The sequence below is a fragment of the Bombus vosnesenskii genome, unplaced genomic scaffold (genome assembly GCF_011952255.1).
Source record: "Bombus vosnesenskii isolate JDL3184/JDL3185 unplaced genomic scaffold, Bvos_JDL3184-5_v1.1 scf7180000015105, whole genome shotgun sequence".
In the NCBI taxonomy this organism is placed as follows: domain Eukaryota; kingdom Metazoa; phylum Arthropoda; class Insecta; order Hymenoptera; family Apidae; genus Bombus; species Bombus vosnesenskii.
Genome location: NW_022883826.1, coordinates 17448 through 31823, shown reverse-complemented (window position 1 = coordinate 31823; position 14376 = coordinate 17448). Strand labels below are relative to the sequence as shown.

The following is a 14376-nucleotide window of genomic DNA, read 5'->3' as shown; positions in this document are numbered from 1 at the left end:
ATCTGCTTTTTGGTAGGAGTACACGCATCAATATCGACAATTACGAAATTTTTGAGCATCGTCTTCGATAAAGATATTTGTTTCAAATGTCCCGATAACTAATCACTTTTTTACGTTTGCTTCTACGATTATTTTAAATACTTTTTACTTACGATACTTTTTACCATTATACCAATACTCTTTTACGTAGAATGGCGAGAAGAATCTATCGATGTGAAAAGGTATGCACTTACATTTCAAAAAATAATGCAGTTGTTGATAGCACATACGTCATTACACTTGTGAGGAAACATGGCTTTACGGACGTAGTACGTTTTGAACCATTCATCTTTCTCCTTTGATATTTTTCTCTAACCGCACCGGTAATGGAGTTATAATCTGAAACAATTGTGTCGACCATTCTCTATACACATGTATATGTACGTATATATGTGCCTTAGTCAAATCTATAACAAGATATGCATTTAAAACTGCTGTGGAAAATTTTAAAGAAAAATCTCATCTATCGTTTGAGGCGATGTATAAACATTATATATCGTGCAATAAATAATATATCTTAAAAATACACTTTACGTTTTTCTTGTTAAACTAACTAAAATATTGTAGGCTTTTTCTTCTTAGTGAAAGTAAAAATACGCAATTAAAATGAAATCACTTCATAATGAAATAAGCAATATCTGCGCCATTCCATTTAGCATGAACTGGAATTTAGTAATTGCCGTTATTCATTTGCATTTTTATCGTTACAGGTAGCTTCATCTGAAACAAAATGGAGATACAAAATAATATACTTCATGGTCCACGAATAACAGAAGTACCAAACATATCTCTGGGACAACATTTGTTCAATTGTCTACATTCTAATGCTGATCAGATTGTGCAAGTAAGATAAAAATTGTTTCTACAGAACACCGTTTAATTCTACGAGTGTTTCCGTCGATGCGTGCTTTTGCAAACCCTTCAAGCGCAGATATGATGCATAAGCCACTGCCGCCGTTTGTAGAAGCTTAGCTCAAGCGGCATTACGCCTTAAAAGTGCGTTCTTTAATTTTTTCATCCAACTTTGACAAAATTACAATTATAACGAATGCTATATAGTACATATTATGTTGAAGGAAAATGCAAAACGTCACACGCGTTTTTCACGAAACGCGTGTTTAGCAAATTAGTTATTGTTTTCGCACGTTCGCGGGGAGACACGATCTCGAAGAAGCGCGCCAACGGGAGTCGTAAATTCCCGTTACGATTTGCTAATCGACGCCGCGAATCGTTCGATTCCTTATTTCTTTTGGGATAATAAGGGTAGTTAAATGAAAGATAACGCTGCTGCTATTTATTATATATTTATTTTATATTTTTATTATTATATATTTTCACAAACCAACAACTTCGGTGTAACACAAAATGAATATTTGCTATGAGATGACTACGAATGAGTGCGACCTGAGTCTCTAGATGGATTATCGCGTATACTGATGGATTTGTCGACTCACTGTATTCGAATTTTTGACTGCTTGACGAGATGCTTGATTGAGACTGACTGATCTTCGGGTGCAAACCCGGTCGAACGATGTTGACCGTTCGAAGGATGTAAAATCAGTGATGTTCGGAGACGATGCTGTGGCGGAGGAAAGCTAAGGATGGATGTGTCTAGCGCACGGGACCATCGGATTTGTTGGTGACGATTTTGGCTAAGAGAGTGAGGGAAATAGTCTCCGTTGTTAACTGGTTCAACGAAGGGTCTTAACCGCTCTCGAGAGAAAGTGGTTAGTGGGAGGAAAGTTGCATCATACGTGAGAAAAACTAACTTTCCCTTGTCAAGCCGTAGTAGACAAAGGTCTTTAGAAATGCTTCGGAAACAGACGTTTGTTCAGTTTGAAAGACCTCGACTAGGAAATTCCTGAGATTTATGGAAGGTACTTGAGACTATTGAGGGTACGCGGTGAGTATTCGAAGATATCTGGTTGCCATCTTGCCCGCGGTGTGTGGCCTGGGCTAGGTAGAGTGTTACGCGACGTAACAGTTATCATCATTTATTAACAATCGATAAACGGATAACATCCGTTTATCTTATGTTATAGATAAATCTCAATATCTACAATAGCTTCTTTGATAACCATTTAGAATAGGGTACATTTGACCGATTTTAACGAGCTTGAAAGATGTTGTCAGGGTCAGTGAATAATTTTTCTCTATACGCATAATAATACACAGATTTGCAGTTAAATCAAATTCCAGAAAGCGCCATGAATTTTCAGAATTTGCGACTTCTTCATTCGGAGAAATGTAACAAGTTGCGTAAACATACAATGGCTCGCATTAATATTCGGATACTCTTTACAGCGGAATAACTTTTTGAAAATGAAACTAAGCTACTTGAGTTTCTTTGAGAAGTAAGACAAATTAATTTACTCGATGACGCGTAAAAACGCGTGTGAACAAATTGCAATTGGGTGGAATCGCAAAAAGTATAGCGAAGGTCGCACTTTATAATTTTTTATCTGACTCTGTAATGAAAGTTTGAACAATGCGCTCTGTAGGTTTATGACAATTACATGTATGCGTGCTAAAAATTTAATCGAGATTGGTTCGATGCGGAAGGAAAAGACAGGCATCGAAAGATGCAACAATCTTTTAGATTCATTACAGTTTTAGAAAAGTTGTGAAAAACTACAATTTTTACCGTTTTCAATAATTTGTAGCTCTGTTAGCGCTGTTAACCGTTGACGAAAAGTTGTTCCGTTTTAAAGGAAGTGCGAATATTAACGTGCGAGCAGCTGATTATTGCAAGGAAACGATTAAGGTCATCGCGAATTCATAACTCTCGTTCATAATTGAAAAATTGTTTATCGGCTATTGTATCGCGTAGTTTGGACTTTACGTGTTCGAAAGCCGCCTATATATAGAGATTCGTGTACAGTCGCGCAGTTACTCCAAATTGCAAGTTTCAGTTGATACGAATATGAGTATACGCGAAATAACCGCTTCTCTCAGCAATCGGTAGGTATAAATTTGGTCATTAATATCATTGGTTTTAATTCTGTCATTATTCAAATAAATTCGAACAGATGCACAGAATTTATTCTTGCTCAATAGTCGAGTCATTGTGAAATCTCTACTTTCTTTATTTATAGAACTCCTATTTTCGAAAACATCGTTTTGTTTCTTTTTGATAATAGCAAATAGTATTACACTTAGATTTCTAAGGAACTAAATCTAATTGACTAAAAGGACTAAAATCTAATTGAAATTAACTTGTTTATATTACTTCCTAATTTTATAGACACATTCTAGTAGGATAAAAACTGTTGTAATTATCGATTCGAATATAGTTAATGTTAAAGAAAACAAAGAATTACTTTCAACAGATAAATCAACTTTTAAAAAGCACCATGAAGAACCGGTTGATAAGTGCAACATTTGTCAGCAGTGTTCTCTTTGCGATCCTTCTCGCCCACCTGCCGGTTACTTTATCGAGTTCCGAATCGATCGAGGATCATCTGCCGATAATAGGCGCAGGGATCAAAATATTGTTAGAAAACGTTGATCGCCAGTTGAAATGTCCCGTGTTTCACATTGCTGTAGACAATAAATGCGTTCTGATGGGTTAACGTTCAGAGCATTCAAATTTATATCATGAGCACGTACATTTACATTTCTGTTTCTTCCGTTTTCGCTCTTCGACATTCGCTTTGAATCTTGATCGACATCGTTGTCGAAAGATTCAATGACTGTCGATTACTAGCTCACTGAATCTGTGTATTCAGGATTTTGTTTACTGTCAACTTGAATTATAAAGAATGTATTGTAATAAATAAGGCAATGAAAACGTTAAATTGATTATAATTTTGCTGCAAAATCCACTTAAATTTAGATGCGAGTGTTTAGAAGAAGAGAAATGTTTACAACTACGCACTTACCTACTAAAATTCAGTCTCCTTGTTGATTTAGAGATGATTTGACTTCAAAACGAAAGAAAGGCACGTGTCTCGTTACTAGCGAAGAGTCGTAGAACATAGAATATATTAAAAGGAACAAATACTTTATAATACTAATTATGCTATTAATACCAATAACTAGAGCTCATCCATAATTATAACGAATTATTGTTGAAAATTCTCGAGGTACATTATGTTAAGGAATATGTACGAGACACATATACGATACATCAAAAACGATTGTAATACTCGAAAATGAGAATTTAGTTCTTTTTACTATTCGGGCACTAGCAAGCTTGGTTAAGGTCGTCTTGTCCATTTCGACGACCAACCGATACCTGTGAAACTTTTTCTAATTATTTTTTTGGGGTTAACCAAACTATCGTGCATGCTCACAGTTGAATGAAGAAAAATCAGAATGCGAAGCAGTCTTGGCAGTTGAAGAACCAGAGGTCGGTTTTCCAGCGCCTGCATATCAGAAGCGCGTTGATGATTTTAGTCGTGGATCGTGCTGATCTTTCTAGCGTTGGTCACGCTTTCGTGCGTATTTTCCGTTTCTCCTAGAGTTTAGTTGGAATCCGTAGATTAAATCCAGTTAACGCCAGTTGTTGAGTGCGAATGGGAGGCGGGAATGATGCGAGAAATGACATGCACGATTCTTGTACGATAACGATGTATGTTTATTATTACAAGCTTATCTCTAAAGCCTGGGTGAACTATCCTCCACTCAGCAAAGTTATTACTAATATCAACAAAGATTATTTATGTGGTTAACAATGTCCCTTTACTATTCTAAAGTGGAAATAACAAATACACAACATCCTTCGAATTTGACCTACGAAACGCATTTTTTTCATCCTTGACTAAATTCGCGATTATGTTATTTCGATCCTACCGACGATATTCGATACATTGCGAAGAGGCTCACTCAAGATATCGAACGCTAAAAAATAAAAATTGACTTTACATCGAAAGGGCTACTTTTAGAACTATGTCGATATTTATTTCTCCCGATTGGCACTATAAGCCCTTTGAGTATCGGACACCTTTTTACACAACCTGTATACGTCAGTTGGCTATCACACTTGAACCGATTACGGAGAAAACATAATGTTCGGAATCGCAAGCTTTGAAATAAAAAAATAAAATATGATCGCGGCAACAATACGCTAAATTGTACGTAGACAGTAGAACCTCGATTAGGAGAGAAAGAGGGAATTTTTACAAAGACTAAACTGCATCCGTTTATTCGCATCTTGTCCGCGTTTGCCCAGCCACAATTTTCATTTGTCTACCCTTCAACAAATATTATCGCCAAATGTTCAATAATGTGATAATTTCGGTATAGCGTATCACACTACATATTTAGTTACAAGAAGGCCGAACAACGTCACGTTGATCAAACTAAAGGAATATAAACGGAATAATACAGAAAAACTTGGAAATTTTTGCGAACAATCGTTGCAGCATTTGATTCAGTGAGCACACGATAAAAAATAATAATATTCGTTCCTTTACAACAAACGTAAAAACAGGGGGAAGTAATATAAAATGCATAACACATACTGCTCGATATATGTGCTACCTTATTACTATTATCTCATAAATACGCCATCTAATTGTATTTTCAATACAATTTTTATATTTCTATAAATGTTATTGTGGTTGAATGTACTTTAACCGCCTACGGATTTTTAATTACACACAATTTTCGGCTAATATCGTCGTGTATCGTCCACATTCCTGCTGTATTACGACAATAAACCATAAACCGCCCAAGCGTATAACCTGTAGTGCCGCTTAAAAGGTATATTTCATTTTGACTCTGAAATTTATCGGGTATATCGTTTAATTATATTCCATCCGGGTATTCGATACAACACCCTCAGCATGAGCTTCAATAAACCGTTTAGTTTTTACTGCCACTTCCTTCGAAATACAGTTCGCTGTGGAGCGCCGAAGCGTGCAGACGTGTCTCTAGTGCCCAGCGTAGTTCGAAAACAACACGTGTCGCCCAACCGTCGAAAGAGAACACAGCTAAGTGCCCCTTACCCCCTAGGGAGAAGAAAATCCCACGCACCTAACCCCAACACGAATACTAGCCTCACAGCCTCACGACTAGTTGTTCATTCCGAATTAACTAGCTCGATGATGGCCCAGCAACCGCGACCAGGCTCTCCGGAGCAGACTCGCAGCTACCACGTGCTACCCCCCCCCCGTGGCAGAAGTGTAGCAGAACTCTCCGCACTAACGACGCTAACACTACAAAGAAGAGGAAAATAGAACCAGCAACGCAAATAAACACACACAACAGGTTCGCCGTATTGGAATCCTCAAACGACGCCATGGAAATCGTAGAACCGCCATCAAACCAACACTCACAGAGAATCCCCCCTCCCCCACCAATTTTTGTGGACGACGTCATTGACATACAGACAATGACCAAGTCCCTAGAGAGAGATACCAGCAAGGAGGAATATAACCTTAAGATAAGCAACAACAAGGTGAAAATACTACCGACGAACCCAGAAGCTTACAGAAAACTCACCAAGACACTCAGGACCCTGAACGCCAACTTCCACACCTACCAACTCAAACAGGAAAGGCCTTTCCGGGTGGTCCTACGAAACATACACCACTCAGCAGACATAGACGAACTCAAATACGAACTCTCAAAACTCGGCCACGAAGTCATCAATGTAAGTAATATAAGGCATAGAGTCTCGAAAGACCCGTTATCCTTGTTCTTCCTAGACATTAAACAAAAGCCGAACAATAAGGAAATCTACAACATCAGTGGCCTAATGAACGCGATAGTAAAGATCGAACCACCGCTCGTGAAAAAAGAAATAGTGGAATGCAAAAGGTGCCAAAGGTACGGTCATACGCAGAAATACTGCAACCATACTTTCTGCTGCGTTAAATGCGCAGGCTCTCACTCCACTGACCAGTGCGCCAAATCACCGGAAACCCCAGCGAAATGCATCCACTGCCAAGGGGACCACCCTGCCAACTACAAAGGCTGTCCAGCATATAAAACACTATACACGAACAGGTACCCTAAGCTCAGAGCAAAAGAGGTATCCAACCAAACACCCAGCCCGCCGAAATTCACGACTACCCCAACCCCCTCAACCAACCAAACGCACAGTCCTACCAAATTCATCTCCACCTCAACCTCCTATGCCCAAGCAGTACAAGGCATCCAAAATAACCCGAACAGCCAAAGGAACCTTCCCCAAAACAGTGACCCCAACCCACCAAACACAGACAACTCCTCAAGGCTTGAAAAGCTAATAGAGAAACAATCGGAGCAAATAAATCACTTGCTATCGCTACTAACACTCATCGTGGAAAAATTAGCACGCCCCGACTCAAAATAAAACCAAGGCGCATAGCACTCTGGAACGCCAACGGTCTAGCGCAACACAAACTTGAACTAGAACTCTTCTTAAAACACCAGCAAATCGACGTAATGCTCGTGTCGGAAACCCACTTCACCGACAAGAGCTACCTGAAAATAAATGGTTACAAATTCTACCATACCCAACACCCCAGCGGAAAGGCCCACGGTGGCACCGGAATAATAATCAAAGCAAGTATTAAGCACTACGAACTCCCATCATTCCAGAAAGACTACCTCCAAGCAACAAACGTAGCAATAGAAGACTGTCATGGCTCAATCACCACCTCAGCAGTATACTGCCCTCCCAGACACTCCATCGCCAAAGAAGACTTTGATAACTTCCTGGACACCCTGGGCAACAGATTCATAGTTGGAGGAGACTATAACGCCAAGCACATCCAATGGGGCAGCAGACTGGTTACAGCAAGAGGCAAAAACCTCTTAAACAGCATAACAAACAACAACCTCAACTACCTCACCACATACGAACCCACATACTGGCCCACTGACACCAACAAAATACCCGACCTTCTCGACTTCTTCATAACTAAAAATATCCCACCAAGACACGTCCAGATCAACTCCTCGGCTGATCTCTCCTCTGATCATTCTCCCGTGATAGCAACAGTCAGTTCAACAATCATCGAGAATACACCTAATGGCACCATTCACAACCAACACACCAACTGGCAGCTCTTCAGAGAAGTCTTTACACACTCAACCTCAGCCTTCACCCCACTAAAAACAAAGGAAGATATCGAAGCAGCCACGGAATACTTAAACACGAGCATAATAAACGCAATCCGCCTCTCCACACCGACAAAGCCATCTAACAGCAAACAAGAATATCCCCATTACATACTAAAAAAAATAGCAGAAAAACGAAGACTAAGAAGAGTATGGCAGATCCATAGAACACCGGAGGACAAACGCAAACTTAACAACGCAACTAGAAAGCTATCCAGAACCCTAAGAAACTATAAAAACGACTGTTTCCATAAATACCTCGCCAGCTTATCCCCCACAGCCGACGCCAACTACTCACTATGGAAGGCCTCCAGGAAACTCACACGCCCCCCACAAATAATCCCACCTATCCGCCGTCCGCAAGGTGGATGGGCGCGAAGCCCCATAGAAAAAGCCGACCTGTTTGCAAAACACTTGTCAAAAGTATTCAAACCCCATTCCCCCCAAACCGCCGCGGACGTTACTGAATACCTGCACACCCCCTTCCAAATGTCCCCTCCTATCGAACCCTTCTCCTCTGCTGAGACTATAGAAACAATCAGTCGCCTAAACCCCAAGAAAGCAGCAGGACACGACCTAATAGGCAATAGAGCAATCAAGGAACTTCCCACAAAAGGGATAGCACTCATCACATCGATTTTTAATGCTATCCTTCGCCTGGAACACTATCCTAAGGCTTGGAAAATCTCATTGATTACCCTCATCCCTAAACCCGGTAAACCGATACACGAAACCTGCTCCTATCGCCCAATCAGTCTTTTACCTACCCTGTCCAAACTATTCGAGAAGATGCTCACGAACCGACTCCTTCCAATCCTAGAGAACTTGAAAACACTCCCAGATCACCAATTCGGCTTCCGAAAACATCATTCTACAGTAGAGCAAATCCACCGCCTAACTCATACGATCAGCCAAACACTCGAAAAGAAAAAATATTGCTCAGCGGTCTTCCTAGACATCCAACAGGCATTCGATAAAGTATGGCATGAAGGGCTACTATACAAACTTAAAAAGATCCTACCCCACCCCTACTACTCCATCCTAAAATCTTACCTAACCAATAGGCAATTCATGGTTAAATACCTAGACGCCACTTCCGCAACATTCCCAATAGAAGCCGGCATACCCCAAGGTAGTGTCCTCGGACCCCTACTGTACTCCATCTACACTGCCGACCTACCTATATCAAATGATATAACAATAGCGACATTTGCAGACGACACAGCGCTATTAGCTTCCCACGCTGACCCGGTAATAGCCTCATCCACTCTCCAGCGAAGTCTCGACTCCATGGAAAAGTGGTTTCACAAATGGGGCTTCAAAGTCAACGAAAAGAAATCCACACATGTAACCTTCACGCTCCGAAAACAAACCTGCCCCCAGGTCACCATCAACAATGCAACAGTTCCTAGCAGGGACACAGTCCGATACCTGGGCATGACCCTGGACAGGAGACTAACGTGGAAGACACACATCTCAGATAAAAGGAAGCAACTAAAGGACAAACTAAAAAAACTCTATTGGCTCACGGGCCGACGCTCCAAACTAAATATACAGAATAAAATTACCCTCTACAAGACCGTAATAAAACCTGTCTGGACCTACGGAATCCAACTATGGGGAACAGCAAGTAACTCCAACATTGAAATACTCCAACGCTTTCAATCGAAAACGCTAAGATCCCTAATTGACGCACCTTGGTATGTAACCAATGAAACAATACACCGCGACCTCAAGATACCCACCGTCAAAGAGGAAATAGCAAAATATAGCAACAGATACAGCAAAAGAATTAACAAACACCGAAACCCCCTAATCACTGGACTACTCGATACGACGGACCAGACTCGCAGGCTGAAGAGGCACTACCCGCTAGACCTAAACGTCAGATTCATTTAATTATCCAAATTAAGCATATGCACTTACTTATAATACTTATAAATTATACCTATCTATAATAAGTATTAACTTATTGTAAATAAACAGCCATGTCACTGCGCCACGCCAGAAAAATTACTGAAAATTCTCAACACGAGAATTGATTGTAATTTCAACAAATAAATAAAAAAAAAAAAAAAAACTTCGAAATTAAAACCAAAGAGAAAGCAATGCCGGATATGCTCCTTTACAGCTCCATCATTTTAAATCGGAACAATCAAACAGTTTACACTGAAACACTGCGAATGTTAGAACGGTTCATCGTTACAGAATGGCTGAGCTGTGAGAAACAAGAACGATTGCCGCAGAATATAAACGAGACAAAATATAAATTGATATAAAATGCAGTGAAGCAAATCAGTCGCAGGTCATTCGTTTTATCATTTCCTGACGTCCATATTAGAGATTTTATTGAAAATTAAAAAGCTGAGGTAGACTCGTGATTGTACTGATTTTGAATTAGACATTACAGTCCTTGTAATTTTCGTCAGAAAATAAGCTTTTCTTACGGATGGAATACTTGACACTACCGTTGCAACGAACAATTAACGACCTGGTACGTTTCGTTCTAGATAAGCGACCCGCATATTGCGATTACAGATGGTTGTATTAGCATGTACATTGTCAGAGTAATCATCAGTCTCAATTTAAACAAGATAGATTTTTTTATGTAAACAGAGCAAGAAACGACAATACAAATGATTCATTTTGATTACTATGTCTTATATTGTAATACTTGCATGTTACTATATCAGGTAGATATTCTAACTGGTAAACACTACACATGCAAGGATATTCTCGAAAAAAGCACAATATTATCTGTTGCTTTGAGAAATTATGGAATCAAGGTGGAAGACAGAATCTCCGTTGCAGCTGAAAACCATCCACATTACGTGGTATCGATATGTAGCACGTTATTTATCGGAGCTACATTTGCACCATTGAATCCAGCATATACAGAAAGTAAGATATTCTCCAAGCAGCTTTTACGAATTATTTTATAATAACAAAGAAATTAATTTAATTAAAAGTACGTGCGTGTTTAATATTATAGAAGTTTAACGAAGGCAGAACGTAAAAAGTAGAAAGAAAAATTTGCTCTTCTTTTTTGGAAACTTGCATGTTTCTGATAACTCCACTGATTATGCCATATATAAGTTAATGAAATCGAGCCTCGACTTTATTATTTGCCTCGAGTTTATTATAGAATTTTACAACTACTAGAAACAAAGATCATAAATTAGATACTTTAATTAAAGACTAAATTTATTTACATTACACTTGCAGAATTAACAATAAAAGTCTAGAAACAGTACTTACTCTAACACCAATTTTTATAATGTAGTGTAAACAATAATTGTTAATATTAAATTGTTAAATATTGTGTATATAGATGCGGAAATTAATAATCACTTATATTCTCAATATGCGTTACTCCGTCACCTTTTAGAGATACAAACAATACTAATTTTTAATCGTATACGATTAAATTGTATTTAACTACTCCGAATATCTTCTGAGAGTAAACATTCTACGAAAAAGCCTCTCCTTGCGGAGACGGATATCGGAAAAAGCTTTTGTAAGGCTTTTCGAATATTTCTAGATCTTTTGTAAAACTGTCACCTTGTTACGCGGAGTGGTTAAGTTACGCGATGCAGCATATGCGTTATTTAATCATATCTAATGCAATTTTTTACGTAGGAGAATTTACGCACATGCTGGAAATTTATCAGCCACGGGTGTTGTTTGTATCGCGACGCACTGAAAACATTTTGGCGAAAATTGCATCTACTGTAAGCTGGAATATGAAATTAATCGAATTGGATGATGAGCCTCTTGATGGAAATATAATAACCTTAGACAAGGTTTTGGAAAAATATCAAAGTATCACGGATCCCTATGCGTCTTCACCGGTGCAGATAGATAATAACAGGAAAAGAATGGCAGCCATTTTATGTTCTAGCGGTACAACAGGCCTTCCAAAAGGAGTAATGTTGTCTCATCGAAATTTGTTACTTTTCATCCAAACTCTAAGGTAAAGATATTAAATTAATATACACAATGTATCCGGTTGATCTCGGACCACACATATATTTCGTGATTTATTCTTTATTCAAATCAACTATATAATATTTTCTCTATTGTTGTGCTTCTTAACTCTTATCATTCTAGTTGAAATTATAAATATTCGATTCAATTGCATTTTGTTCTTAATCGAAGTGCCCCAGGATCAATGGACAATCGACGTGGAGACCGAATACTAGTTTTCTTGCCATTATTTCGCGGTTATGCGTTCGGAATGATGCATACGGCAATGAGTTGCGGTGCAGCTGTGTACATAATGCGAAATTTCAAGTTAGAAACGTTACTCAGTTCCGTAGAAAAATACAGAATTACGCATATACCATTGGTCCCTCCAGTTTTAGTTGGTCTTGCGAAGCATCCAATGGTGCCAAATTGCGATTTCAGCAGCGTGAGAGAGATCGTTTCCGGTGCGGCACCGCTTCCGCCGGATGTAAGTTTTTCGTCCAAACTTATTAAAATTGAGAAGATTATTCGCAACATGCAGAAGCCTATGCGCTCGATATTAAGGTACAAAAGTAAATTCCTCTTTGTACATCTTCCTTCTCTCGATGTGCAGAATTAACCAAAAACATTAACGATACAGATCGACATTCCTATTTATAATTGGCGAAACAATCGATGTGTTACCCCATCGCCGATTTCAATGATTTTTACATACTTTGTAGAAATTAAACATTTTTCCTCTGTTCCCATCGAATTCCGTCTATGTCAGTTGTGCGTCCGTAGCAGAATATTCGTCAGTTTTGGTTACCGGTCGATCTACAGCGCGGCGATCGGGTTTAAACGACGCCAAACCCAGATCAAATTCTTATCTGCATATAAATTATATATTAAAAAAATCTAAGAATTAGGGTTGCTTTCAGCAATCAACCTTGACACATACGTCGTTACGGACGCACAATTATAGGCAGAATTCGCAATATATATGTACGTTTTGTCGACAGCTCTTTGCTAACACCTCGAAAACTAAGAACGAGCGGCGGTTACACGCGTAGGAAAAAGCGGCTTGAAACGTTAATTTCTACAGCTTATTTCAAAATCGTGAAAGTCGGTCGTGAGGTGGATGAGATATCGGTTACTAATAAAATTTGAAAGGATATTGGATTCCTCACGACAATATATTAATTTAATCTAACGTGATAGTTAACGACAAATGTGTCAACAAGTTTCAATAAAAGCACCCTTCATAGAGGAAAATATATTCGATACGTATCTCTTTCAGGTAGCAGACGAAGTGAAGCAACGTACAAAACTGAAAGCTATTCGAAATGGTTACGGTATGACGGAATTATCAATACTATCAAACATGAGCGATAGGACGAGCAATGATAACTCCATAGGTCCAATACTGCCTGGCTTTAAGTGCAAAGTGGTAAATGTAGAAACGGGCGAGACCCTGGTCGCAAGAAAAATTGGGGAAGTTTGTTTCACAGGTGATCAAGTAATGTTGGGATATTTTAAAAACCCTAAAACCACTGCAGAAACAATCGATAAGGAGAATTGGTTACACACTGGTGATCTAGGATATTTTGATGAAGAAGGATCGCTATACATTACAGGACGTATAAAAGAAGTTATTAAATATAAAGGTTTTCAAGTTTCACCATCTGAGATCGAAGCAGTAATATTGTCGCATCCAAGCGTTAAGGATGTAGCAGTCGCGGGTAAACCGGACAAACTCAGCGGAGAGGTACCAATGGCTCTGGTAGTCAGACAACCTGAGAAAACTATATCGGCGAAAGAAATCGCGGATTTCGCTAATGGTAAGATTGTTTCTCTTCTTACTGTTTATGTACAGATTCGTCGTTATCATTAAGCGCACAAAGGACATCCCGTAAACAACAACCGTCAATTTTACCGGTTTTACGGTTCTACATGCAACATGCAAGAGAACCGCTTCTCGTTAAAAGAAATTTTTGTTAAGGAAATTGGAGGATTTGGGAATACAAATAATTGACTATATTTCCCACACAACAGTTGTACATCTATATTACACGCTGAAGAACGTCTTGCACGCACGCTTGTCGCCAACCGACTATCCTAGATTCTTCTAACATCTGGCAACAGTCTTTTGTCTCCACTAAGACCTTGACGCCCTCTGGCCCTTACACACACACTCTCATGTACAGTGTAAATGTATCACTTCCCTAACACGCCTCCTTACATTTATACTGTACACTTAATTTTATTTACATACTTGTCGAATTAACAAAATATTTAACATTTATCGCTTTATTTACATTTCTCTTATTTTACATTCAT

The 14376-nt window shown here is 39.0% G+C and overlaps 1 protein-coding gene across 1 annotated transcript; it reads left to right on the top strand.

The window, feature by feature from the left end:
• The first annotated feature begins 755 nt into the window (after nt 1-755).
• LOC117240952 (luciferin 4-monooxygenase-like) lies at nt 756-13930 on the top strand. The gene is made up of 5 exons (XM_033506970.1): nt 756-883; nt 10785-10992; nt 11731-12064; nt 12250-12544; nt 13337-13930. The coding sequence occupies exons 1-5, from the start codon at nt 770-772 to the stop codon at nt 13928-13930; spliced, it is 1545 nt and encodes a 514-aa protein (XP_033362861.1). The 5' UTR covers nt 756-769.
• The last annotated feature ends 446 nt before the right edge of the window (nt 13931-14376 follow it).